General features: G+C 35.7%; 2 protein-coding genes across 3 annotated transcripts; both read right to left on the bottom strand.

Annotated features, from left to right (window-relative positions):
• Positions 1-3,477: 3,477 nt before the first annotated feature.
• On the bottom strand, positions 3,478-12,577 carry LOC145607840 (putative methyltransferase PMT7). Of its 2 annotated transcripts, XM_081663435.1 has the most exons (8): positions 12,484-12,577; positions 12,107-12,283; positions 8,985-9,399; positions 7,664-7,953; positions 6,720-7,103; positions 5,297-5,543; positions 5,054-5,192; positions 3,478-4,131 (listed from the first exon to the last, which is right to left on the bottom strand). In XM_081663435.1, the coding sequence occupies exons 2-8, from the start codon at positions 12,255-12,257 to the stop codon at positions 3,973-3,975; spliced, it is 1,785 nt and encodes a 594-aa protein (XP_081519561.1). In that variant the 5' UTR covers positions 12,258-12,283; positions 12,484-12,577; the 3' UTR covers positions 3,478-3,972. The 2 variants fall into 2 exon arrangements, with proteins under 2 accessions (XP_081519561.1, XP_081519562.1); XM_081663436.1 differs by having other exon boundaries at positions 3,479-4,131; positions 12,107-12,562.
• A 12,605-nt stretch (positions 12,578-25,182) lies between these two features.
• LOC145609032 (uncharacterized) lies at positions 25,183-26,509 on the bottom strand. Its single transcript, XM_081664606.1, has 3 exons — positions 26,396-26,509; positions 25,679-26,049; positions 25,183-25,571 (listed from the first exon to the last, which is right to left on the bottom strand). Exons 2-3 carry the CDS (start codon positions 26,039-26,041, stop codon positions 25,413-25,415), a joined length of 522 nt encoding a protein of 173 aa, XP_081520732.1. The 5' UTR covers positions 26,042-26,049; positions 26,396-26,509; the 3' UTR covers positions 25,183-25,412.

Here is a 26,509-nt window from a genome sequence, read left to right on the forward strand (position 1 = left end):
TAACATGTGTTTGGTGTTCAACCTGGGACGAGACTTCATGTCGAATGGGTTGACTCTCCACAAGTATAATTACTGGCTCCAAACTTCCAAACTGCAAAGTTTGAGCCTGAAATGATGGTTCAGTAGCTACTGAGGCATGATTTGATGTCACTGGCTCGTCGACATCTAGCTCAATTGTTCCATCCTTTGCCAATTGCATAATTTTCTCCTTAAGTGTTATACACTTTTCAATAGGATGACTGATCAACCTATGATACGGACAATAATTGGGATCGGATGTCTTGTTCATTTGCTCAGGTCGCTTTGACTCAGGCAACTCAATGATTTTGTTTTCAAGCAATTTGTCTAGCATGCCAGACAAGTCAGAGTCTGGGAAAGGGTACTTCTTAGCTTGAAGCTCTTTCAAAGTGGGTTTATCTTTCTTGACAAATCTCGAAGATGAACCCTTACTTTCTTCTTTCTTCTTACCCGAAATCTTAATGGGTGCAGAAGAGGTAGTCACAGACAACGTCTCCTTAGTTGAACTTTTGGAGGACTTGTCATTTTTGTAATACTCCTTCTTTTCTTTCTTGGCTTCCAAAGAAAGCCCCTTCTTCTTCTTATTGTAGGCAATTGAGAGTTCCATGTCATGAGCTCTCGTCGCCAACTCTTGAAAAGATCCTGGTTTGATCCCCTTTAGGATGTAATGTAGTTCCCAACTCATCCCGTTGATGCACATCTCTATGGCAGAGGTTTCAGTCAGCCGATCTTTACATTCCAAACTTAGAGCGCGCCAGCGGTTGATGTAATCAATGACTGGCTCTTCATCCCATTGTGCAGTTTGAGTTAGCTCAGTCATGCTAACAACACGCTCAGTGCTGAAGAATCGCCCCAAAAATTCCATTTCCATTTGATCCCAACTGTCAATGGACTCAGCCTCTAAGTTGGTGTACTAGTCAAAAGCGGTTCCCTTAAGAGAACGAACGAATTGCTTAACAAGCAAGTCACCCCTGGTACCACCATTGCTGCACGTCTCTATGAAGTGTGCAACATGTTGTTTTGGATTACCCTTTCCATCAAAGAGTTGAAATTTTGGAGGTTGGTATCCGAACGGCATTTTCAGCTCATCTATTCTCCTAGTGTAAGGCTTCACATAACGTCGGCTGTTGTACGAACCTCCCCCTCCAAGTTGGCTCTTGACAGCATTGGCTATCATAGCTTGAACTTGTTCGGCAGTGATTAAATTGTTTGATCCATTTGGCTTTAATTCCTTTGATTTAATACTACTATCCGAACTGTCATCGCTTTTAGTCTCAATCGATCGTTTCTCAAGCTTTTTTGTCAAAGCAGCAATTGGTTCATTTTGCTGTTTGATTTGAGCATCTTTTTCCTCCCCATCCTTCTTCAGCTGTTCAAGGATACTGCTCATTTCAGCCAATTGTTGTTCGACCGTCTTAGTATTCGTCACCATATCAGCAACAAAAGTAGGCTCAGGTGAGCTCACACTAAACTCATTGTCATGTCCTTCATCAGAGTGATCAAAGGATGAGTTTGTGTAGGTGACAGGCCCGAACGAACCAAACACAAGACTCTCATGTGGTTCGTGAGTGGAGGACGTGACAGACCTCACAGAAGCAGCACGACGAGCGCGACTTTTTCGTGCCTTGGTAGGGACTGATGCGGCGCGCAAGATTCTTGCGGCAGAGTCAACAACAGCTTGCTTCATCCCTCTAGTAACGATGCCCTCATCAATTTGGCTGTTGAGCATTTCAGCCAACTCAACAGCCCTTTGTTGAGCTGTAGCAAAGGTCCTTTCGACGACAGTGTTCTTTGAGGCCATTTCAATTTTTTTTTTGAACGTACGGAAACAGAGATGAGAGGCAGAGATAGTCCCACCGAGCGTGCCAAAATTTGTTTACACAAATTTCGAGTCTAAATAAATAAAGACGGGAAATAAAGTAACAAATGAGTTTATATTAATATGTGAATTTTTGGGTACAATCTCTGTATAACAGTTTATAATAAAATAAACTAAATCCTCCGATTCTGTTCCGCAGCTTGACGATGACACGTGTGTGATACCTGTAGGGTGACGTTTGATGACGTCGACTTGAGTTTGAATGCATGGTGACGTTTGATGATGTCAACCTGTATTCGAGAGGTTTTGTTTGAATACACCTGAACGAGGGCTTATGAAGCTTAATCCCGTTCAAATGTGTTTGAGTGTATCTGAACAAGTCGGCACGAATTTGATGTGCTTATTGACTCACTTCAGAGAGAATTCCGTTTGAGTTTTATGAGTTCTTGGAATAATGATTTATGGATCCCCTCAACTGATGGAGGAATGATGTATTTATAGGAGATGGAAACCCCTTGAGTGGACTTAGTAGGTTTGGGCCTGACCCATTTTATGACTTAAAAGTCTTTTAACCTGGTCCATTTGACTTATTTTATAGCCCGAATTGTATTTGATTAATTCGGATTATTTATTTGTGTGGGCCAAAATAATTAAAATGGATCATTAACATGATTTATTCCAAATTAATTTATTTAATTTAATGTATGACACTTATAAAATTTCCGTGTCTACAATGGTATTAGAGCCAACGTGACATAAAGGTCACAGGTTTGAATCTCATCCACCACTCCTTCAAAGTGGAATTAATTCGCGTCAAACGTGGGTGAACCTTTTATTTCTGGGCCTCAACCATCAGTTTAAACTTTTTGGTCGAGTTGGTCCTTTAACAACATCAAGTTGAGCAGTATTGGATGTTGATGAATGTTACTACGTACGACGATCCAAATTCAAATTGTACTAAGGGCCAGTTCTCTTCAGATTATTTATTTTCAGTTCCTTTCAGTTCTTAATTTACATCTCTCATAAATTATTCAATTCATTTCAGTTCAGTACAGCTCTAATAAGTTTAATTCAGCTCAACTCAACTCAGTTCAGTCAATCAAAATAGGCCCTAAAATTTGTCATATATAAACACATGTATAATATTATAACCATTTGCATCTTTCTATGGTCATATATTGGCACATAAATGATCCTAGTACGATTTGTTGTCATTGGGATGGGAAAAATTATCCCGTTTGTCTTGGTGCATAGGTTTTTTTTTTTTTTTTTTTTTTTTTTTTTTTTTTTTTTTTTTAAAAAGAAAAAAAAAGAGATCATGTCATGTTCACTTGTTGTATAGCTTTTTATATTAGAGTACTCTTACTTGTGAGAAGAAATTTCCTCATGAGCATTTTTATTTTTCCCCACAAATTTCCTCACTTTGAAGCTGCAAATCCATTGGAATTAATCATGGAGTTGAGGGACGGTTTGTCCCTCCATCTCCTCCACGAGTGGCCTTGGTTCGATCCTCATCCCACCCCTCCAGTGATAGGAAGGCCAACCCCCTTATCTTACCGTGTACAAAAAAAAAAAAAAAAAAATAAAATAAATAAAACCTCCTTCAATTCACTCCAGCATGACTTCCTCTTATAACTTACCATATCAATGGTCTTGACCTACCATGTCATTGCTCATACGGCACCAAGTCATATTAGGGTAAGGATACCACATGTGCCTTTGAGATAAATTATAATTAAATGTAAGTATAGAGACATGCGAAGGCAAAAGTCTTGTATACAACAATATTGATCTTCTCACCTAGATTACCTTGATTATGTAAAGAGGAAAGATAGATTAATTAAATGTTATTCATACAGCAAATTAGAACTAAACTATTGTCTTTTCCCTCTATCACTATTTCTATAAATAAAATAAAAATAAAAAATAAAAAATAAAAAAAGAAAGCCCTACCATGAGAACAAACGTAGAAGAAAAATAAGCTAAAACAATCGCAAAATGCTTCTTTGTCTACTCTTGCTTTGTCGCAATCTCACACCTGTTAGGCTGTTATATACTTCGACCGGAAATATCCAGGGGATTCTGGGGAGTATTTGTATTAATGACCTGTTCGTATTTCGTTTAACAAACATCTTTCAAACAATTGCCCAGAATTTTTTCCTGCAAACTAGTACAGATTCGTTTTCATTTTGTTTGTTTTGCATCTGGTATGAACTCACATCCCAAAGGAACTTCGGTGCAAGATCCTTAATTCTCGAAATGATTGGTTCTTCATCCCTGATAATTATAAATCCCTGCATATAAAACATTCCACTTCAGGACTTGAGTTGGTAACAATCTAAAGGATATTTGTGTAGTTATGCTTTCTTTCCACCATCAATGTATATTCTTTCCCCTTAATGACATATCAAGCCCTGAACGCGTTACAAATTGTCTGCCCACAAAAATGGACACATAAAAGATTGCCCTGAGCATAGTTTGGCATGAAATAGGCTAACTAACTGTACACAAGACCAGCCTATTTCTGTACATACAGAACACATTGCTATAGAAGTGCATAAACAATGAGTGTAAAAGCACTCGGTTCAATGTGGAAGGTGAGAACTTTGACTGGAGGTTCTAGAACAAAGAACCAAATGCAGCTGGGCATGATCAGACATTTGTCGAGTGCGTATGCTTTTGGTTGGGATGGGGTTTGAGTTCTCCTTTATTTCTTTTTTTTTTTTAATCGGATTTGTAAAGGACCCTTTCCCCCCTTCCTCATTAATTTTTTTGGTAACCTGGAAATGAAGGTCGAAAGCAAAACAAGGATTGACCCTGCAGGAAGTTTAACCTTAAGCCATTCTATCCTGTCAGCCGTCATACTCACAGGTGAGGTTTCACTTGATGAGCACCCACGATCTTTATGGCTTGGTAAGGGTATTATGTTTGTAGGTGTCATATCCAAGGGAAGGTAGAATATTTTACGTCTCATAAGACTGTGTTTAATCACCAAGCCATGTTACTTGTATGTGCTACGCATGCTTTATTTTTGGATCAATTATATGTTTCACTCAACACGAAAGTGTTATGATTAGAAAATATTGAGCCAAATTAATCACAAAGCAGATAAAGGGCCTTTTATGAAGTGTATCACTCAGTTTAAGAAAGGTGGACCAGAAGGTTAAACTGAGGAGTAATTGTAAGAAACAATAAAAGAAGCAAATTAAATGGTACCTCAGGTCTCAGAATACGATCCATCTCCAGCATGATATCCTCCAGCAGACAATTGTTATTGTGGTGTTTGTAATGAGAGAAAAGATAACTCGCGTGCAAAAGATCGTAAGATCGAGGATAAGTTGAAAAAGGTTCACACCTAAACAGAAAGCATTCATGAACTTTGGTTAAAAATTGCTGATCATCAAACTCACTATTGAGTTGATTAAATTTAAAAATAGCAGATGTAGTATAATATCTTACCAATCATGGAAAGCACCTAGCAAACCTCTACTGTAAATAGCAGTCAACGTATCATCTATGGTTGAAGGAACTACATTCATGACCCAAACAGGATATGAGTTTAATGCTGCAGCAAAACCACCCCAGAGGGCGTTCATATCCATGACATTTCGAATCTGTGTCTGGCTAACATTCATCAACATCCAATACTGCTCAACTTGATTCTTCCAAAATACCGAGTCCATAGTAAATTGCTCTCGATTAACTCCTATTGAAGTCATGCAAAAGGGGTCAAGTCAACCATACACATACAAAGATAATGACTCGTCCTAATTACCAAGAAAGAAAACGGTTATCTATAAAACTACAATTTTTCATTGGGAAATTTTTATTGCCAGTAGCCCTATATTTGTTAAATACAAAGTTGTACATTGTAAAAAATATTTGGCAGCCACAAACAAAAGAGAAAAAAAAAAAAAACAAAACAAGGAAAAATTTTCATTAGCCCTATATTTGTTAAATACAAAGTTGCAAATTTGTTATATTTTGTTAAAATTATGTTAAATGAGTATCATCTAAGGCTTTGTTCTCTTAGTCTAAAATAAGGTGTTCTGAATTTTCTGAAGTCTCGTCTGCTGTGGTTTGAATTTTTGTAATCTGGTTTGGTAGTCTGATTTTTTTTTTTTTTTTTTTTACAAGGAAAGTCGTACTTCAAAGTGTCTGGTTTGGTAGTCTGAATTTTTGTAATCTGGTTTGGTGGTCTGAACTTTGATTTTAGTCGTACATCAAAGTGTAAGAAAAATTAATATCAAGTGGGATCTTGTTAGATTTGCCTCAATGTTTATTTTTCAGATATCTAATTTTTACAAATACAAAAAAAAAAAAAAAAAAAAAAAAATGGCAATAAGCAAACCGAAATATAATCTGATCTGTTCTAGTTTGAAGTTTTCTGGTAATGTATATAGTTCTCAAAAAGAGATGATTTAGTTGCATGAGAAAAAGTACACAGGATTCTCTTTTATAATTTTATTATACTTTAAACCTTAAGAGCTTAGCAAGCATATAAGGCATAACCGGTGGAGAGCTTACTAAGGTAAGCAAATCCCACTGAAAAATGTAAAGAAATCAACTAAGTCGTTCAATATATCTTAACAATATGAGCTTTAAAAACTGCACCAAGTAATTCAAGCTATTTCTTTCTATCTAGCTCCCTGATACATCTGATAGGGCTTCATACACGGCGTGGTAAGACTCTCCAGTCTAGTCTGCCTTACAACTTAAAACAATGCAAGCATTCATTAATTTTTACGATTTCACCCTAGTTAATTCCAAAAGTTGACACAAAATTTAGGAAGCACATTTTTTTGAGACATTAACTGACAAAGGCAAGACATCACTAAATTATTCAATTTGTATAGATTATAGAATTAGATGAATAACATACCTAGTCTACTGAGACTCTCAGAATACACAGAAAGACGCTCTGGCCGTGGAGGAAGTTTATCAGAATTTGCTAGTTCACCACTCAAGGTTACACAATTCTTCAGTGGTTTATTCCATGATGGCTTTAAACCATTGGTCACATCACATATTTGTACCAGGTTCTGTTCTGCATTCTGCTGGACACATGTTTGATCCCCTGGTTTAACCCAGATTGCTGTTTGAACCTTTTTAGCTATGAGTTTCCAACACATGGCTGTTGTTATATTCACCAACTTATCCCAAATCATGGGATAATCTTTATCTTTTCTGTATGCAGGTGGGGCAGAGTATACAAAGTATCCATTCGGTCTTAAAAGGCGGTCAACTTCTCTCAGCAGGATGCCATCTGCATATATGGTACAAAGAATTACTACGTATTATTTCATTGTATATGAAAGCATGGTTAGGAAAATAAATTGGCACGACAAAATTTCAGTAAATAAAACGCTTTACAATTGTATATAGTTATATACCACAGTTAAACATTCATTATATGGCTCCAACAAAGACAAAATGGTTTGAATTTTCCAAGACAACATTGTTCTGTCACATAGGCAGGGATGGGATAATTTTAGTAAATTAGAGAGTTAAGTGATTCTAGTTGAAGGCGTAAGAGCAAAAACCACCTTGACATTCTACACCAAAAACCAAAAAATCTAAAAAAAGTTTTACGAAAAAAGCAAAGAAACAAATAGAGAACTTCACATTATGTACTCAAGTATTGACAAAGAATATCAACGAATATCTTCCACTTCTTTCACCAAAAACTCATCTGCTAGAGACCACTTATTGACAATTGAATACAATCCAAACTACATGTATTTATGATGTTGTTCCATACATAGACATCAGATATATCACATATATGTCTCAAAAGACATGTGAGAGAAATATTAAGTAACGAACCATTTTCGTGCCAATCAACACGGCATCTTGAACAATGTACCATTTCGAATGAGCTTGTGGGATAAGGAAGTTGTTTTGTAGATATGGCAGCAATCATTGCACCAATTCCTCGTTCTAAAGCAAAGTGAATCTGATTCTCATGCCCATCTTTGGGGGCAAAGGACATTGTTTGTATATCTAATGGCAGTAGATATGCTCCAAAGCTGGCAACACCACAGCCAACATCTAGAACCTGAAACACCCCTGCATTACGGAGATCACCTGTCTCATTAGTGGTCATATTTCCTAACCTGCATAAAGAATTAAGTCAGCAGATCAATTATCTGCAAGACAGCACTGAAGGCCTTAAACCATTACATAGTCATGGTGCGGAGGTCTTGGCAGATGAAGCACTAGAAATATAAGGACGTGAACAAAAACTGATAATAAAACCATAGTAAACAATTTCTATATCCAATACTAGGCCTATTCAACTAGGTGGATCAGGGAACGGGCACATAGGGGCAGACCTTGATAAACATTAGTATGGACTGAGGCAGGATATCTGACCCAGGCCTGCTTTGAACTTAAAGGGCCACCCAAATTAATGCAAACAAGGGATATGCCAGCACTTAAAATGGGCCTTACCACACTTTTTTATGGTTCAGGCCCTCACCACCGTCCACCGACAAATTGAAGAATCCCTTTGATCATCTTTTTTTTTTTTTTCACTTTCTCAGACTTCCAACAGCTCCACTTTCTCTCTCCTCCTATACTCTTCATAGTTTATCCCCTTCCTCCAGTATTTTCCAGGATTCATTAAGTCACCTAAGTTCTCTCTAATTTTAGTATGAAGAGAGAGAGAGAGAGAGAGAGAGAGAGAGAGAGAGATTGATGAAATTGGCTTTATGAATATGTGTAGATTCATGAGTTTATAATGTTTCTCTCTCCCTCAATTTTTATTATTTTAGATTTTGAGTTGACATGTCGATTTGTTTTGGATGAATAAAAAAAGCGATGGTTCAAGGGACAGAAGGCGAGGTTGCCCCCAGGATGTGGCCGTGAAACACATATAAAAAAGTGACCCTTTTAAGAGTCCGCCCCGGCCTATTGAGGGCCCTATCAACACCCCGATCCTTTTACAGGATATTTCGGATCCAACCTGTATAACACTGGGATGGGGCAGGGTCTTAATGGGCCACAGTCAGTTGAACAACTCTACACAAAACCATGCTGGATAAGCTACCAAGCACAGGGCATGATTGCTAGTACTCACAAAGACTAATATTACTACATATCTATTTCCTAGAGTCAAGATGATGTAAAAGTTGTGGATATTTACCTTTGAATGTATTCAACAGCTCCATGCTTGAAATGAGTACCACCACCGGGAAACCACCACAGCTGCCCCTTCTCATGAACCCAATTTTGACCTCCTTTCACTTCTGCAAGGTGAGTATGATTCACATTACTCCGCCAGACATAATCCCTGCTGGTTGGCCACCTGATTGGTATTTTATAATCCTTAGGGGGTGGTGTCAAACAGAATAAGCGTTTGTCAAGAGGAGGGCAGTGCCTCTCCAGTTCCTCTTTCCTCGAAAGATCTAGAGATGGGAGCAAATCTTTCACATAAGAAGGATCGTGGCAAGGTATATGTTCATTTAAGTTGATTGGGCATACATTCATCCCTGATTGAGAGATCATCAATGGTGTCCTTCGATAACTAAGTGCAACTCTATTTGTAAAGCCTGAGGAGTCTGCAACATATGTGGTACTGTCAATTGCACAATATCTAAATAAAAAAAAATAAAAAAATAAAAAAGAAGCTGATATTACAATTAATATATCACTTGTGCACTATCTAACAATATTTAAAAAATGTGCAAAGTTTAGTGCACATACTATATAAGTATATTTCCATTACATTTGCAGAACAACATTTCAAACAAGTGAAAATCAAAGATTTCCATACATTTCTTCTATAAAACTACTTTTCTATTGATTTCAGTAGTTTTATGATTGGATTCTAAACAGAACTAAAGCCTTTCAAAAGATTAGGGTACTGAACAAGTGGATATCATAAGGAAAAGACCCATTGCTGCTCTTACACAGTGCGAGAACCCAGACATTTATGAAACTGTGATCATTTAGTACTTGGAAGAAAGTGAGACAAGATGTTAAAAGATTTTGTATAGGGTTCACTCTGAGGCCAATTCGCTCCAATTTTTGGGCATGTGGCTAATTTCAGTTTAAACATATTGTCAATACATCAATTAGTCCTTTTGATTGAAGAACAATGCCCAAACTCAATGGTGCAGTGTTGTTACAAGGCACAAGGGCTGTGTACCTGACCAAGACCTTTCTTAAAAACCTACTCATTGAACGACATATGAAAGAAAAAACACTAATGGGGTGTTTAATTTGTTGTTTGTTGAGTCATTTGATCCATTCCCATTACGTTTCCCCCACTTTCCTCTGCCATGATTCCCCACCCTTGAAACATTTCATTCTAATCCCTTAAGTCTACCTTAAGTCCTTAATTACACCAAACACCACCAGCACTGCCTCACAGCCGCATTACCACAAAAATCCACCCATTTACCATGAAAAGCCACCAAAACACTAAAATTCATCCAACAACCACCAGAGCCACCACTCTATATCCTCCACTGATACCCTTAGCAAACCCTCCATAGCTTTTTTATTTCACAACTGGGAATGAGGATGTTAATGGTGAGAGAACAGAGGAGACTATTCAACCTTTTAACAGTCAAATTTAGCCCCAAGTGATAGATTCATAACCTCTGTTCAACTGCAACCACCAAGGAGTCATGGTGGTTCTAGTAGTTCCAAATAAATGGTGGTGGGCTTGGTTGTAAAGGAAGTGGTTAAAAAGAGAGCGAATGGCAGTACCGGAATTAAAGGAGAAATAGAAGGACAGTGGTGATTGGTGAAAGTGTTTTTCATATATAACAAACAACATGAGAAATGAGGGGGTTTTCTTTGGCCTAAATGCCAAAAATATACACTGCCCAGTCTCTTCTAGAACAAATGGCTTATCATAGTGTCCGTCACAAAACCCAGTATAAAAAAGGAGCAGTAAACAAGGAGGTTGACGCACACTATACGGTTTAAATTACCAATTCCCTACAATTGGAAGCCCATCTACTCGTTCAAGCCTTAAATTGAATTTAGATCCTAACATGATGAAAATTACTCTACATGTTCCCAGTCAGAAGGAAAAATATGAGATAGGATATAAAGCTAGACTTGTAGATCATTGATTTGGATTCACATTTGATATCGATGGGCTCAGTGGGTTACCCTGTCATTATTGCCAAAATAGAGGCGAGGCTGACGTAGTACTTGACTAAGTTATTAGCCCTCCATAATTGCTACCATGTTTCAAGCAAGATGCTAGTTATAAAAGAATCCACAACGTCCCAAAGATACAAAGCTTCTTCTGCATCCTTTTTTTTTAATCCTTGCCCAATCCAAATGCAAATCGTCCTATAGGTGAATAGTCACATGGGAAGAGTAAGAAGGATCTTGTTGACAGATTCAGCAAACATAGTCATTTCCTAGCCTTATGTACCCTCATAACATGATTTATGTTGCAACAAGTCTTCAAGAATTACTCCAACAAGTTTGATGGTTTCCATAAATGCATAATTTCATACTACAGCAGGGTACTTTCTTTCTTCACCCAAAACATTGTGATGCCCAATTTGTGGGCACTCGGCATCAACGGGATCAACTATTCCAATCCTGTTGGATACTATCAAAAAATAATATCCACCTCACAATCAACAAAGCAATTGAGCGAGACACGACTCAGTTTATCATAAGCTTGGAAGTGAAACAATGCTTCAAGAAGCTGCCAAAATTTCAAATGTTATCCCAAATCGAAAAATGTGGGGAAGGAAGCGGTTTCTACCCAGCCCTAATATCCATAAAACACACTATGTTCCATTGATCCACCTCCCTATACCCAATCTCTAAATTTCAATTAATGCTTTACCTCCCAAGACATTGAAGTATATTAATGAAACAACCACCAATCTTCGACCCGCTACGCTCTGCCCAATAACCAGGTTCGCCAATCTACTACTAAGTACTAAGTATCATAATTACACAGCTCAGATATTCATTGCTTGAGCTGCTAATCAACAATGTCTATTCCAAGGTTGCACAATATTCTTTACCAATTAAACAAATTGAACATTATAAAATCATACTTACATCCATTAACTTTTCTACGGAGTATAATTAATGTTCTACTTAAGCTCATAACATAAACATCCAACAAAATCCCAGCAGCAAAATACAATAAACAACATACTAACATTAAATTAAATCAATTTACAGAAATATTAAGCTTAAATGCAAGAAATATAAAGATTGAATCTTTAATAATAGAAAATAATAAAGATAGGATTTTTAAGCAAAAATTGAGAAAATTACCAGTAGAAAAATTGGAGGAAGTGGGTATTTCCAAAAGAGGGGCAATATTGGCAAAGAGGGTGCCTCCATAAAAAGCGGCAGCAATCAAAATCAAACCCACCATCAACATTTGCCCCCCTTTGGAATCTGGAAACATCCTGTTAATTCCCATAATTTTCTGGGAAAATTCAGTGAGATCTGCAATTTGAGTGGGGGAAGAAGAGAGAGAAGGAAACAGTGTCAGAGAACAAAGGGAATTGGAGATACAAGCATTGTTTAAGGAAATTTAACAGTGTTGATGATTGGAGAAAATTAGGAAGAACATTAAAAACAGTATTTAGAATTAAGAAATTAAGAAATTTGAATTAAAAATAGGAAGCATTGAAGGAATATCAGACTTGTGTTTCTCCCTTCTCAGAAGAAAGAGAAGAGTTGTGTTTTGTGAAAGAAAGCTGGATCAGAACAGAAACCACGTGATGGTTATGCCGGTGAAGATATGAAAGATTATTTTTGAGAGGATAAAAATAAGTGTCGGTCAAATTATAAGATTTAGGGTCTATTCTCATACGTTGAAATTCAATTCAGTTCAGTTCAGTTCAGCTTTTAATTTCCTTCTTTTATAAATTATTCATTTTAATTCTATTCAGTTCAGCTCCTAATATCCTTCTTTTATAAATTATTCATTTCAATTCAGTTCAGTTCAACTGAGTTCAGTTAATGAGAACTGAGCTGTCAATTCGGGTAATCAAGTTGGGTTTGGGTCAAATTAGGTCTCGGGTTAAATAAGGATCAGGTTATGTCGGGTCAATCTAGCTTCAGGTCAGGTTCAAGTTCAGGTCAATTTCAGTTCAAGTTATAAATGGTCGTTTACCTTTTCAGATTTAGGCCGGGTTCAATTCGAGTTAAAATCAGATTTGGTTCAATTTCAAGTTCGGGTTGTGTTGAGTCGGGTTTTGGATGGGTTAACAAGATGGTACATTCGGGTTCAGGTTATTGTTAAGTCGAGTTTTGGTTCAAATTCAATTCTAATAAATATCGATGTGGCCAAGTTGAACTATATAATTACGCCTTCCAGAGTTTGATCAAGCATCATCAAGATTTTATTAGACATATATATGAGTTGTAGAGAATAAAGCTGAACAAAAGATATATTAAAATTGGATTGAGGGTTTACAAATTATACCAGCTTATTATAAGCTGAATAAAAGGTATATAAAATTTTATTAAACTTTCCATGACTCGGGTTCAGGTTTTAATTGGATCAGGTACTAGTTCCGGTTTAGATTGTTTTCGGGTCAGATTTAATCGATTGACAGCTACTATCTAGTCATTATATGTTGTCATAAACGTACGTGGTAGGCTTGAGTTTACAAAATCATTGCAAGTTGTGAACGGGTAAAATGATCGTTTAAGGGCATATTGGATGGCTTCACTGACCCAATTGGAGACCCGGAGGGTATTAGGGATCATGGTAAACATCTCGGCAATTTTTATTACCAGGCGAAAAAAAGTCAAAAAATTATAAAATTGAAGGCTAATCCACGCTTTTTGAGGAAATTTTGAGGTTTTGCGGCACGGTGGCGAAAAGCCTTGAGACCCTTAGGGATACATCTCGGGGGTCAAATAATGCTGTTTGAAACCATATATGATCATTATATATTGTCATAAACGTCTGTGGTATGCTTGAGTTTACGAAATCGGTGCAACTTGCGAACGTGTAAAATGATCGTTTCAGGACATATTGGATGGTTCTACCGACCCAATTGGAATCCCGGAGGGTATTAGGGACCATGATAATCATCTCGGCAATTTTTATTTCTTGGCAAAAAAATGTCAAAAAATTATAAAATTGAAGGCAAATCCACGCTTTTTGAGGAAATTTTGAGGTTTCGGGGCCTGGTGGCGAAAAGTGTTGAGACCCTAGAGGATATATATATATATCTCGATGTCATATAATGTCGTCTAAAACCATATATGATCATTATATGTTGTCATAAACGTCCGTGGTAGGCTTGAGTTTATGAAATCACTGCAAGTTGTGAACGGGTAAAATGACCGTTTAAGGGCATATCATATTGGGTGGTTCCACCGACCCAATTGAACTCCTGGAGGGTATTTGGAACCATGGTAAACATCTCGGCAATTTTTATTTCCGGGCGTAAAAAGCTTAAAAATTACAATATTGAAGGCTATAATCCACGTTTTTTTAGGAAATTTGAGGTTTTGAGACCTGGTGGCGAAAAGTGTTGAGACCTTAAAGAATATATCTCGGTATCGTATAATGTTGTTTGAAACCATATTAATCATTATATGTTGTCATAAACGTACGTTATAGGCTTGAGTTTACGAAATCACTACAAGTTGTGAACAGGTAAAATGACCATTTAAGAGCATATTGGGTGGTTCCACCGACCCAATTGAAAACCTGGAGGGTATTAGGGACCATGATAAACATCACGACAATTTTTATTTCCGGGCGAAAAAAGGTAAAAAAATTACAAAATTGAAGGTTGTAATCCACGTTTTTTGTGTAAATTTTGAGGTTTCAGGGCTCGGTGGCGAAAATCCTTAAAACCCTAAGGGATACATCTCGGGGTCTTATAATGCCGTTTGAAACCATATATGATTATTATATGTTGCCATAAACATCCGTTGTAGGCTTGAGTTTACGAAGTCACTACAAGTTGTGAAAAGGTTATATGACCGTTTAAGGTCATATTGGATGGTTCCATCGACCCAATTGGACTCCTGGAAGGTATTAGGGTCTATGGTAAAAATCTCGGCAATTTTTAATTCCGGGCGAAAAAAGGTCAAAAAATTAAAAAAATTGAAGACTACAATCCACGCTTTTTGTGGTAATTTAGAGGTTTCGTTGCCCGATGGCGAAAAATGTTGAGACCCAAGAGGATATATCTCGGGGTCATATAATGTCATTTGAAACCATATATGATCATTATATGTTGTCATAAATGTACGGGGTACGGTAGGCTTGAGTTTAGGAAATCATTACAACTTGTGAACGGGTAAAATGACCGTTTAAGGGCGTATTGGATGGTTCCACCGACCCAATTTGACTCCCAGAGGTTATTAGGTACCATGGTAAACATCACGGTAATTTTTGTTTCCGGGCGAAAAAAATTAAAAAGTTACAAAATTGAATTTTTAAGGAAATTTCAAGGTTTTGGGCCCGGTAGCGAAAAAATTTTAAGACACAAGGAGATATATCTTGGTGTCATATAATGTCGTTTGAAATGATATATGATCATTATATGTTGTCATAAACGTACGTGGTAAGTTTATGAAATCACTGCAAGTTGTGATCGAGTGAAATGACCGTTTAAAAGCATATTGGATGGTTCCACCGACCGAATTGGACTCCCGGAGGATATCAGGGGCCATGGTAAACATCTCACCAATTTTTATTTCCGATCGAAAAAAAGGTCAAAAAATTACAAAATTGAAGTCTATAACCCACGCTTTTTGTGTAAATTTTGAGTTTTCAGGGCCCGGTGGTGAAAAGCCTTGAGACCCTACGGGATATATCTCGAGGTAATGTAATGCCGTTTGATACCATATATTATCATTATATGTTGTCATAAACGTCCGTTGTAGGCTTGAGTTTACGAAGCCACTACAAGTTGTGAACGGGTAAAATGACCGTTTAAGGGCATATTGAGTGATTCCACCGACCCTATTGGACTCCTGGAGGGTTTTAGGGACTATGGTTAACATATCGCCAATTTTTATTTCTGGTCGAAAAAAGGTCAAAAAATTACAAAATTAAAGGCTATAATCCACGCTTTTGTGTAAATTTAGAGGTTTCAAGGCCCGGTGGCAAAAAGTCTTGACCCTAAGGGATACATCTCAGGGTCATATAATGCCGTTTGAAACCATATATGATCATTATATGTTGACATAAACGTTCGTTGTACGCTTGAGTTTACAAAATCACTAAAGTTGTGAACGGTTAAAATGACCGTTTATGGGCATATTGGATGGTTCTACTGACCCAATTGGGCTCTTGGAAGGTATTAGGGACCATGGTAAACATCTCGGCAATAATTATTTTCGGGCATAAAAACGTCTAAAAATTACAAAATTATAGGCTATAATTCACGCTTTTTGAGGAAATTTTGAGGTCTCGGGGGCCCGGTGGCGAAAAGCCTTAAGACCCTAAAAGATAAATCTCGGGGTAATTTAATGCCGTTTGAAACCATATTTAATCATTATATGTTGTCATAAACGTCCGTGGTAGTATTGAGTTTACGAAATCACTACAAGTTGTGAAAGGGTTAAATGATCTTTTAAGGGCATATTGGATGGTTCCACTGACCCAATTGGACTTTCGGAGAGTATTAGAAACCATAGTAAACATCTTGGTAATTTTTATTTGCGGGCGAAAAAAGGTCAAAAATTACAAAATTAAAGGCTGCAATACACGCTTATTGAAGAAATTTAAAGGTTTAGGGGCCTGGTTGTGAAAAGCCTTGAGACCCTAAGGGATACATCTCATGGTCATATAATGTCGTATGATCATTGTATGTTGTCATAAACGTAAAAACTAGGCTTGAGTTTACGAAATCACTGCAAGTTGTGAGCGGGTAAAATGACCTTTTTAAGGCATATTTGGTGGTTCTACCGACCCAATCGGACTCCCGGAGGATATTAGGGACCATGATAAACATCTCGACAATTTTATTTTCGGGTAAACAAAGGTTACAAAATTACAAAATTGAAGCTATAATCCACGCTTTTTGAAGAATTTTTGAGGTTTCGGGCCCGATGGCGGAAAGTGGCAAAATTGAAGGCTACAATCCACCCCATTGTTCGAGTATAGGCTGGATTCAAATCATTGTCGATTAAGGTCGGATCCTTGGGTCGGGTCAGTTTTGACGGCTTTAAGGTCTCTACACTTTACGCCACCGGGCCTTGAAACCTCAAAATTTCCTAAAAAAATGTGGATTATGTAGCCTTCAAGTTTGTAATTTTTGACCTTTTTCGCCAGGAAATAAAAATTGCCGAGATGTTTACCATGGTCCCTAATACCTTCCGAGAGTTTAATTGGGTGGGTGGAACCATCCAATTTGCTTTTAAATGGTTATTTTACTCGTTTTCGTACATGCCTCTTGTATTGGCTATAAGCTCATACGGGGCCTTTATGTTGCCGGAAAATGGTCATATATGGATCCATCCACACAATATTATATGATCTCGAGATTCATCCCGTAGTTTTCCGCGAAATTCCAACACCAGCTCCCGACACCTCCTAAATTGCTCCGATTTCATGTATTATAGTAGAGTTGTAGATTCGGGTAGTCAAGTCAGGTTTGGGTAGGGTCAAATCATGTCTCGGGTTAAATTAGGATCAGGTTATGTCGGATCAATCTAGCCTTAGATCAAGTTCAAGTTCAGGTCGGGTCAACTTCAGTTGAGGTTATTTTGGGTCGTTCACTTTTCGGATATATGTTAGGTTCAATTCGAGCCAAATTCAGATCAGATTCAATTTCAGGTTCGGGTTGTGTGTAGGTTTGAGTTGGTTAATAGATGGTACATTCGGGTCCGAGTTAGTATTGAGTTGGGTTTTGGTTCAAGTTCAATTCCAATAAATGTCGATGTGCTCAAGTTGAACCTATATAATTATGCCTTCCATAATTTGATCAGCATTATCCAGATTTTATTAAACCTATATATGAGTAATAGAGAACAAAAGGAATCAAGCTGAATCGGATTGTGGGTTTACAGTTTTGTACCAGTATATAAGTTGAACAAAAGGCATATAAATTTTATTAAACTTGCCATGACTCGAGTACAGACTTTAATTGGGTCGGGTACTAGTTCGGGTTCAGATTGTTGTCGGGTCGGATTTAAACGGTTGACGGTTACTATCAGGTCAGGAGCAGGTTCGGGTTCAGGTCAAAAAGTATTGGATCAAATCGGTTGTCGGTTAACATTAGTCAGGTTCGGGTCGGGTTAGAGGTCACTAGTTTCACCCCATTATCCGGGTACATGTTGGGTTCAGATCATTGCCGGTTTAGGTCTGGTTCTCGGGTTGGGTCAGTTTTTGACAGCTCTAATGAGAACAAGCCCTTAAATGAAATTGAAACAAATCAAAATTAAAGTGTTGTTAAATTTTGATTTTTATCCCTTTAGGTTTTCTCCTTAGGACGGTTTTTTTTGTTCCCTTTTTGTGTTTCCTCTTAGGAGGGTTTTGTTTTAGCCTTTATTGCTAGTTTCTGCTTTTTAAAAGATTTTCCTTCACTCTTCTCCTATATTATCTTTCTCTTCTATCTCTTTTCTTCTGATCTCAATTGTAAATTTTTGTAGGGGCTTCCATCGGTGTTTTTACCGATAATAAGCCCAAAAAACTTTTTAATTGATTTTAATAAATGAATCCCATCTTTTTGAGGGTGTTTATTCAATTAGGTTTATTTTTTTGTTTGTTTGTGTGCTAAAGGTTGAATATTAAGGGTTTCATCGTCTCCGAAAGTATCTAGAAGGTCATATGAGTTTTTTCACCCAAACAACCACTCATTCGTGGATCTCAACCGAATTAGTGCTAACTTACAGATTGTATTGCTTCGGATGAGGTTTTTTATTAAGGCGATCATTGATTGAATCTGCGATGTAGCTAATTTTGAGGTAATTTGCACTTGTATTGGAATTTTAGATTTCCTAGAAATTATTTGTAAGTGTCATTTGACTATCCTTCATTAATGAAATCCTTTTTCTTCTCGTCAAAAAAATTGATTTTATGTAGTTGTATGACCTTTTATCTGGAGTGAAGAAGTAATTTTAACATTACAAAAAAAAAAATTCAAAGTAGTTAATGTTATATATAAGCAGAGCCGATAAATAACAACTCAATAATTACAAAATAAAGCTTGGTGGAGTTAGTGAGGAACTCACTTTGTGACTTTAAGGTCAAAAATTCGAGCCCCGCCAATTACAATTGCTTGGGGTTGAGGGATTCCCTTACCTCCTCCCTCTACTATCAAGTGTTGACCTATAGCGTTGGGCTAGTTAACTTGTGATGAGTACTGATTTAGTACGTACGGTCATTCATCTTATCTTAAAAATAAATAATTGCTCAATAATTGACTGATTTACTTCGTATTATTTTTGGATATTACTCAACGCTATTATTAAATGATCATGTTACATCTAACACATAACTCCTCTCCTACACCTACGGCCTTGCCCGATCCTCTTCCCCTCCACCGCCACCTAGCTAAATACCTCTACTTTCACAGATGCCCACCTCCCCCCCCCCCCAAATGAAAGCCACCCCTTTTCAGCGGCGGATTTTGAACAAATTTTCTTCGAAGTCCAACTTAAGAGTAAACTTTTTTTTTGAAAAGAGTGATATATTATGAGTTATATTTTTATCTCAAATTAAAAACAACAACTACAATTTGGCCATTAGAGAATCCTGGCCCTTGGTGGTCATAGAATAGATTTGTGGTTGTTCTTTTCCCTCTCCATTGTCGAAATCTACACCCTAAAAACTACCTCTTCCCCTCCCCCCACCGAGACCACCCCCTTCTCCCCCCTTACCTTCCAAAACCACCCTTTTTCCTTACCCATCACCAAATACCACCCGCCCCCTCCCCACCATCAATAATGACAACCTTTTTTCTCCCAAGTGGCCAAATACCCCCCTCCACTCCCAAACCACCAAAACAACTCCTCGCCCCACCATTAAAAAGATCCTTGGTGGTGGTCTCACTATCTCATATTGTTGGGGGAGACAGAGAAAGGTTGGTGTTGGACTATTGGTGGTAAAGAAAAAATAAGTGGAAAAAAAAAGCATTCATCTTTTTTTCAATATTTTAGAATAAACTAATAAGTTGTCATTGAAATGTAGAAGCTTCCAATATTTAAAGCTCAAAAATGTTAAATAGGATAGTTCCACACCCAAAAATAAAAAAAAATAAAAAAAAAATCATCTTTGCATTTAGGCGGGATTTTTTTTTCTAAGAAAGTGACATGTAGATAATGATAATGTCAGCATACTACGAAGTATGTTTTATTAATAATTAGTAAATAGATTTATTTATTTTTCTTATTTCGTTATTCCTTGTTTTTGTTGCAGTTCGAGGTTCAAAACCCGGTCATAAGTCCCGAGGCTAAATCATGCTAACAATGTTAAGCCAATGACCCAACAAAATTTCCGGCCATGAATTGTAATTGTAATGATTGTCAAATCCAACTAATGAAAGGGGAAGCAGCTCACACTTGACCACATAACTACATATAAAAGCTATTAAGCTGTATATAGGGTTGTTCATTGGTCCAAGCAAGGGTGAAGGGACCGGGGGGGGTGGGGTGGTGGAGGCCTGGCCTCCCAAATTTGCTACCTATATATATTATACCTTATGGCCAATTAGTATAAGGTGCACCTTAGATAGGTGTAACAACGTAACCCCGAAGTCCAATTACACACAACCCAATTAAAAAAATCCTAAAACTAAAAACACGAAAACTGCAATACACCCACCCACACCCAATACACCGACCCACACTCAATAAATGTAACGTCACTTCCAAACTCAAAACTCTTCTTCTTCTGTATGATTTTCTCTCTCCTCTTTTTCACTTTCTCTCTCCTCTATTTCATTTTCTCTCACTAAAAAACTGCAAAAACATTAATAGACATTAGAGAAGGGATGCAAAATCAAAAGGACCCTTCCTAAAAAAAGTTAATTTTATGTAAATTTCACTTAATTTTGTTTGAATTTATATGATTATCACTTAATTTTGTTGAATATTGTTCAATACTCTATTGTTTGAAATTTTTTATTGGAAGTGTCAAAAAATTTAGTGAAATCAAACGGATACCTTATGTTCACATTCTGAAATGCATATGTTCATATTTTGAATTCTTATGTTCATATTTTGAATCTTTTTGAAAACTTTCTGAAATGCATATATTCACTTTCTAAATCCATATGGACATATTTTTTTTATGTATATGTTCACCTTCTAAATGCTTAAATATGTTCATACGCATTCTAAAATGAACCAATGCTTATGTTCATATTTTGAATGCATATGTTCATATTTTTAACACTTATGATGCATATGTTTCATAATCATATCATTTTTTATTTCTTCAATTTTTTATGTTCATATTAAATGCCTTATATTCATAATAATGTTTTATATGTTCATAATGTAAATATTCATAGTAAATATTTTTTGTTCATAAATATTCTCATTAAGTCTATTTATGCATATGTTCTCTTTCTTAAATGCATATGTTCATATTTTTTTACGCATATGTTCACCTTTTAAATGGTTATATTCACTTTAAGGAAACCAATGCTCACGTTCATATTTTGAATTGTTATGTTCACTTTCTGAAATGCATATGTTCATAATTTTTATGCCTATGTTCACTTTCTGAAAAGCTAATGTTTACATTTAAGGGAACCTATGCATATGTTCATATTTTGCATGATTATGTTCATTAATAATAAAAATGCAGAAAATCAGATGAAATTCATACACAGATGAAATTGATCGAAGCTAAAAAAATTCAATTCATATGAATACAAAAAATTAGATAAACAACAAATTCCATATTGTAAGGAACAAATTCAATCGTTAAATCGAAAAAAACGAGAAAAATAGAAAGAAAAAAAAAAGGAATTAAAGAAGGAAGGAGAAAAAACAGAGTATAATTTGTGAATTCAAATATTCATATAAACCTTAATCAATCGAAATTAAAGCACAAAATCGAAATTCACACAAAAATTCATACTTAATAGCTACTTTCATGTTGTAAGAAAAAAATTCAATCAAAAAAGTGTAAAATAGGGGGGGAATTAAAAAAACAAAGGAGAGAGAAAATAAAAAACTAAGGAGAAAAACAGAGGAGAAGAAAGCTAATATTCACTTTCTGAAAAGCTAATGTTCATTTTATGTTGTTGTTATACCTATTTCTAGGTGCATGAGTGTGCACCTAAGAATATGCGCCTTATGGGCCCCCTTAAAATTAGTATATATAATATTCAAGACACATACCTAACAATAAATATACCTTGTCATATTGGTTGGGTAATGTTTTATTTTTCCAAGGGGGCTAGGTTTGAATCCCATCTCTCATGTATTTTTTAAAACTAGGTTAGATCCCGTGCCATGCACGGTAATTTCAATATTTATCATTAGTTTAATACAATTATTTTACTATAAAAAATAATATCAAATTGCAAAATAGGATAAAAGTTCTGTAATTACAATTTTTTTGAATCTTTAAAGAAAACAGAGGAAGAAATGCTTGCACGACTAATAAAAATAACCATGGATTACATTACAAAGTTATTGATAATATTACATTATTGTATTATATGACTTTGTTCCCGTCATAAAATAAATAAATATATAAATCTTTGTTGAATGTGTAAAAATGAATATACTTGCCAAATAGAAAAGAAAATTGTAAAGTAAGTATTAAACTAAATACTTCTCTAAGAAGCTTTGAAAAAAAAAAAAAAAAAAAAACCTTTTGGAGGGAAAATTTTTAACCAGGTTATGACAAGTGTCATTTCTGGTTTCGCCTTTAGTATAGGTATATTGATTCTTCTTTTTTATTAATTTTTGAAAATTATGTAATATCATTCAATTAATATATTTCTTTGTGCTATTTACATGATTATGATTAATTGTTTACTTTTTTTTTTAGAAAGTGATTAATTGTTTACTTGCTTAATATGTTTATTTATTTAATAATTTTGGGTAATTTTTAATTTATTGAATGGACCTTTAGGACCAAATGTTAGGGTTATATGCTACTTAATATGAGAATTGTAGTTTTTGTTATTGATAACGGTTAAATCATGAAATCAAAAACATTAGATTTTTGGAAAAATATTTTTACAAAAAGTTAATAATCAACAAGAAGAGGGTCTTTTCTACAATGAATATCGTCAAAACTCAACTAAGGAGTAAAATGGAGGATTATTTTCTTAAAGATGTTTTGGTTGTATACATAGAACAAAATATCGTAGATTTTAGTGTTTAATCTTTGATTGATGATTTTGCTACTATGAAAAATCATCGAGTATGATTTAAATTAGCTAATGTTTTTTGGTGACAATAAAATATTAGTACACTTTAATTTTTTCCATCAATCTGTTGTCTAATAAGTCCGGCCCCCGGGACTTGAAAATCCTGGCTTCGCCCTTGGGTCTAAGACTGGATCAACCCAGATCGGACCAAAGATCGAAAATTAGAATTTTAAGAATCGAAGACCGTACCGATTTAGCTAGGATCGAACTCGGTCTGGACCACTTTGGACCTATTTAAAAATCTTTAAAAAAAGAATACTAAACTTTTAATAAAGTTATGACAAACAAGAAAAAAGTAAAGGAAAAACTATATTTTAACGTCATTATTTTTAAGTCTTTTTTTTTATTTATATTTAGCACAAAAAAACTTATAAGCTTAAAGTTTTCTAAGCTTATTAAGGATAATTTTAACCATTATTTAAGATTTCACGCATATTTTTAAGGAAATTTTGTGGACAACTACCATTTAAATGACCACTTTTGAGAACAACTACCATTTAAAATTTTCTTTTGAAAAAACTACCACAAAAACACAAAAAGTTTGAGTAGCACTACCATATTTATTGTTTCCGGCAAGAATATCCGTTTTTGGGGCATATTTTATTAAATTTCTCTCAAAAAACCCAAATAAAATGACAATATTTCACTACATTAACCCTTAATTGGATTATACACTTCATTTGCCCCAATTCCTCCAATTTCGTAAAGTCCTAAATTCAATTTTTTGACCATAAACCCTAATTTTAAGATTTAATTGAGAAATTAAATAAACTATAATGCAAAATTAAAGATAATTGACCTATAATTGTGTTTTACATCGAAATCTCTTGTTTTCTATACCATAATTGATTGAAATTTTATAAACTAGGCTTTTTCAATCGGAAATTTTTGCCGGAAAATAAAACGTGGTAGTGCTACTCAAAGTTTTTGTGACTTTGTGGTAGATTTTTTTACAGAAAATTTTAAATGGTAGTTGTTCTCAAAAGTGGTCATTTAAAGGGGAGTTGTTAGCAAAATTTCCTATTTTAAAAAAAAAATCAGTCCGTCTCAAGAATGGTTTTTATAGGGTTTTGGATCGGACCGGACCTAAGACCGGAAAAATGAATTTCAAGACCCGAACACCGGATCGATTAATTCGGTTCAGTCCGGGGTGGTCTGGTCCATTTTTTCGGTCCGGACCGATTTATGAACACCCCTTGTTGTATAAGCATTGGAAGAATATAAAAAGCTTGAGGCTTTTGTCTCTTAGAAGAGTTGATCAATGGTCCAATGGATAGGGGATAAATTGGGGTGATAATTGATACTTATTGATATCTCTTTTTTTTCCTTTCTTTTTTTTTTTCTTTTTTTTTCTGTAATAAAGACAGATTCATAGATAAAAAAAAAAAAAAAAACTTAACATTTACAATTTACAAAGAGCGAGGTTTATATGTAATAAATACATGACAATTGAATCAAATAAAACCATGTGTTTGGTTTAATTCTGGAATGGAATATCTCACTATTCTCTTCTTCTATTTGATACCTAAGGGAATGGAATGAGCCAAACCCACCTCCCCCCCCCCCAAGGTTTCTAAACCCCATACCTCATGGGTTTGAGGTATAGGTTTGAAATTCATATTTTTGACAACCAAACATATGGTATGAGTTTTAGTCATTCTAAACCCATACCTCATACCTATATTTCGTGAACCAAACACCCCCTAACTCAACAAAGCTATGATTGCCGTTATTGCAAATTGTATATTCTTAATACTCTATTTTATATCGTTGTGGTTTACTGCATTTTTTGACGAGGGGGTCTATCTGTCTGTTTTAGCCATGAAATTTTTTTTGTCTAATTAGTCTAATTGTAATTGAAGGATTAATTATAGTTGTAATTATTTTGTTAGATTCCTGTTGTAATATGTAATTAAATAAATGACTTAAACAGAGATTCATGTATATAGGGAGAGTGGTGCACGGAGGATATAAAATGACATCAAATGCCAGTTAACTATTCAAGTATATATGAAATCAAATACGGAGTACCAAGAAAATTAAGACAGTTTATTTCATATATGGATTGTCTAGATGACATATACATTACAACCATAAACAACCATACATTATTGGAATACTAGATGCATAATAGCATCATTACTTTTTATTGCACAATTAAAATGCACTTATTTAAAAAGCAAGGAAAGTAAGGATTGTAGTTCTTGATTAACTGCAACAGCAATGCAGCTAACTAATTAACCTAGCTAGCATGCTAGCTAATAGAGAGTTGATATTGCTTGGAGACCAGTAATCCTAGCAGTGATCTTGCCTCCAAGAATAGGATCAACATACTCGCAACTGCTTCCAGACGCATTCAACTTAACTTCAACTACGTTCCAGTCAACTGGACCTGTAGGTCCGGCTTCACAATATGCCTAAAACACATATGATTGGAAAAAATTAGTTAAGGTAAATACATATTCCTGGACTTCAACCATCAGCTTAAGATTTTGGTTGAGATGAGTAACATTGTTTAATTTACCTTGCCAGCAGCGGAATCAAAAGCAGCTACCCACTTACGAGCAGTGGAGTCAGTACCAGAAGCGTAGCAATAGCCCCACTTGACACCTCGAGGAAGAGGTCCTTTCTGCCTAAAATAGTAAGTTGTGAATCTGTTCATATCAGGAAAGCTAGTGAGCGTATATCCAGACCAAAAATGAACGTCGAGTTTCGTGAGCTTGCTATCGGTGAAGTTGGTGGTAGGGCTGGTCAGTTCCACATCTCCAGCAAGTAGCCGAGCATTATCGGCCTCGGCCTGGCCCTTAACCTCCAACTCTTTCATCAGCTTCTCATAGTGAGCTTCTGGATCCTGCAAATTCACCACAATTGGCTCGATGGCTGCCATGTTCAATCCTGCAAAACCAAGCGTGTGCGCGCGCTATGTTTTAGTAACAACACTTAAACAAGATGAGTAGAATCATACATAAATTAAATCAAATACGTACTAACTACTAAAATGAATCACGATGATATAATCTACTAGTAGATTATACCTTTATTTAAAAAGAAATGTATGTTCAAGCTTATTTAATCTTGTGGTGTTATTCGGATCACTAGATTTGATTTGATTGGTTTAGTTTGGGTTTGAGTGATGCATGTTTGAATATAATTATAGATATCACGTAGATTATTACTTGAAAGAAGAGGGAAATATTATTGAAGTGAGAGAGAGAGAGAGAGAGAGAGAGAGAAGGATTACCTGAAAACAAATATTCTTGAGTTACGTTGTATTGTTGGGAAGTATGGAGAAGGAAAATTTTATTTGGTTATTTATAGGCAAGATGAGGTAAATTTTTTTTATTTTTCAAAAAAA

The sequence above is a fragment of the Chenopodium album genome, chromosome 23 (assembly GCF_948465745.1).
Source record: "Chenopodium album chromosome 23, dcCheAlbu1.1, whole genome shotgun sequence".
Lineage (NCBI taxonomy): Eukaryota > Viridiplantae > Streptophyta > Magnoliopsida > Caryophyllales > Amaranthaceae > Chenopodium > Chenopodium album.

What these genes read in the sequence shown, in the direction of transcription:
- LOC145607840 (XM_081663435.1), bottom strand. Translation starts at nt 12,257, where the DNA reads ATGGGAATTAACAGGATGTTTCCAGATTCCAAAGGGGGGCAAATGTTG. An exon ending in TGTTGATTGGCACGAAAATG is followed by an intron (nt 7,104 to 7,663) that starts GTTCGTTACTTA and finishes CCATATATGCAG; the next exon opens with ATGGCATCCTGCTGAGAGAA. An exon ending in CTAGGTGCTTTCCATGATTG is followed by an intron (nt 5,193 to 5,296) that starts GTAAGATATTAT and finishes CTTTCTGTTTAG; the next exon opens with GTGTGAACCTTTTTCAACTT.
- LOC145609032 (XM_081664606.1), bottom strand. Translation starts at nt 26,041, where the DNA reads ATGGCAGCCATCGAGCCAATTGTGGTGAATTTGCAGGATCCAGAAGCT. An exon ending in TTGATTCCGCTGCTGGCAAG is followed by an intron (nt 25,572 to 25,678) that starts GTAAATTAAACA and finishes TATGTGTTTTAG; the next exon opens with GCATATTGTGAAGCCGGACC.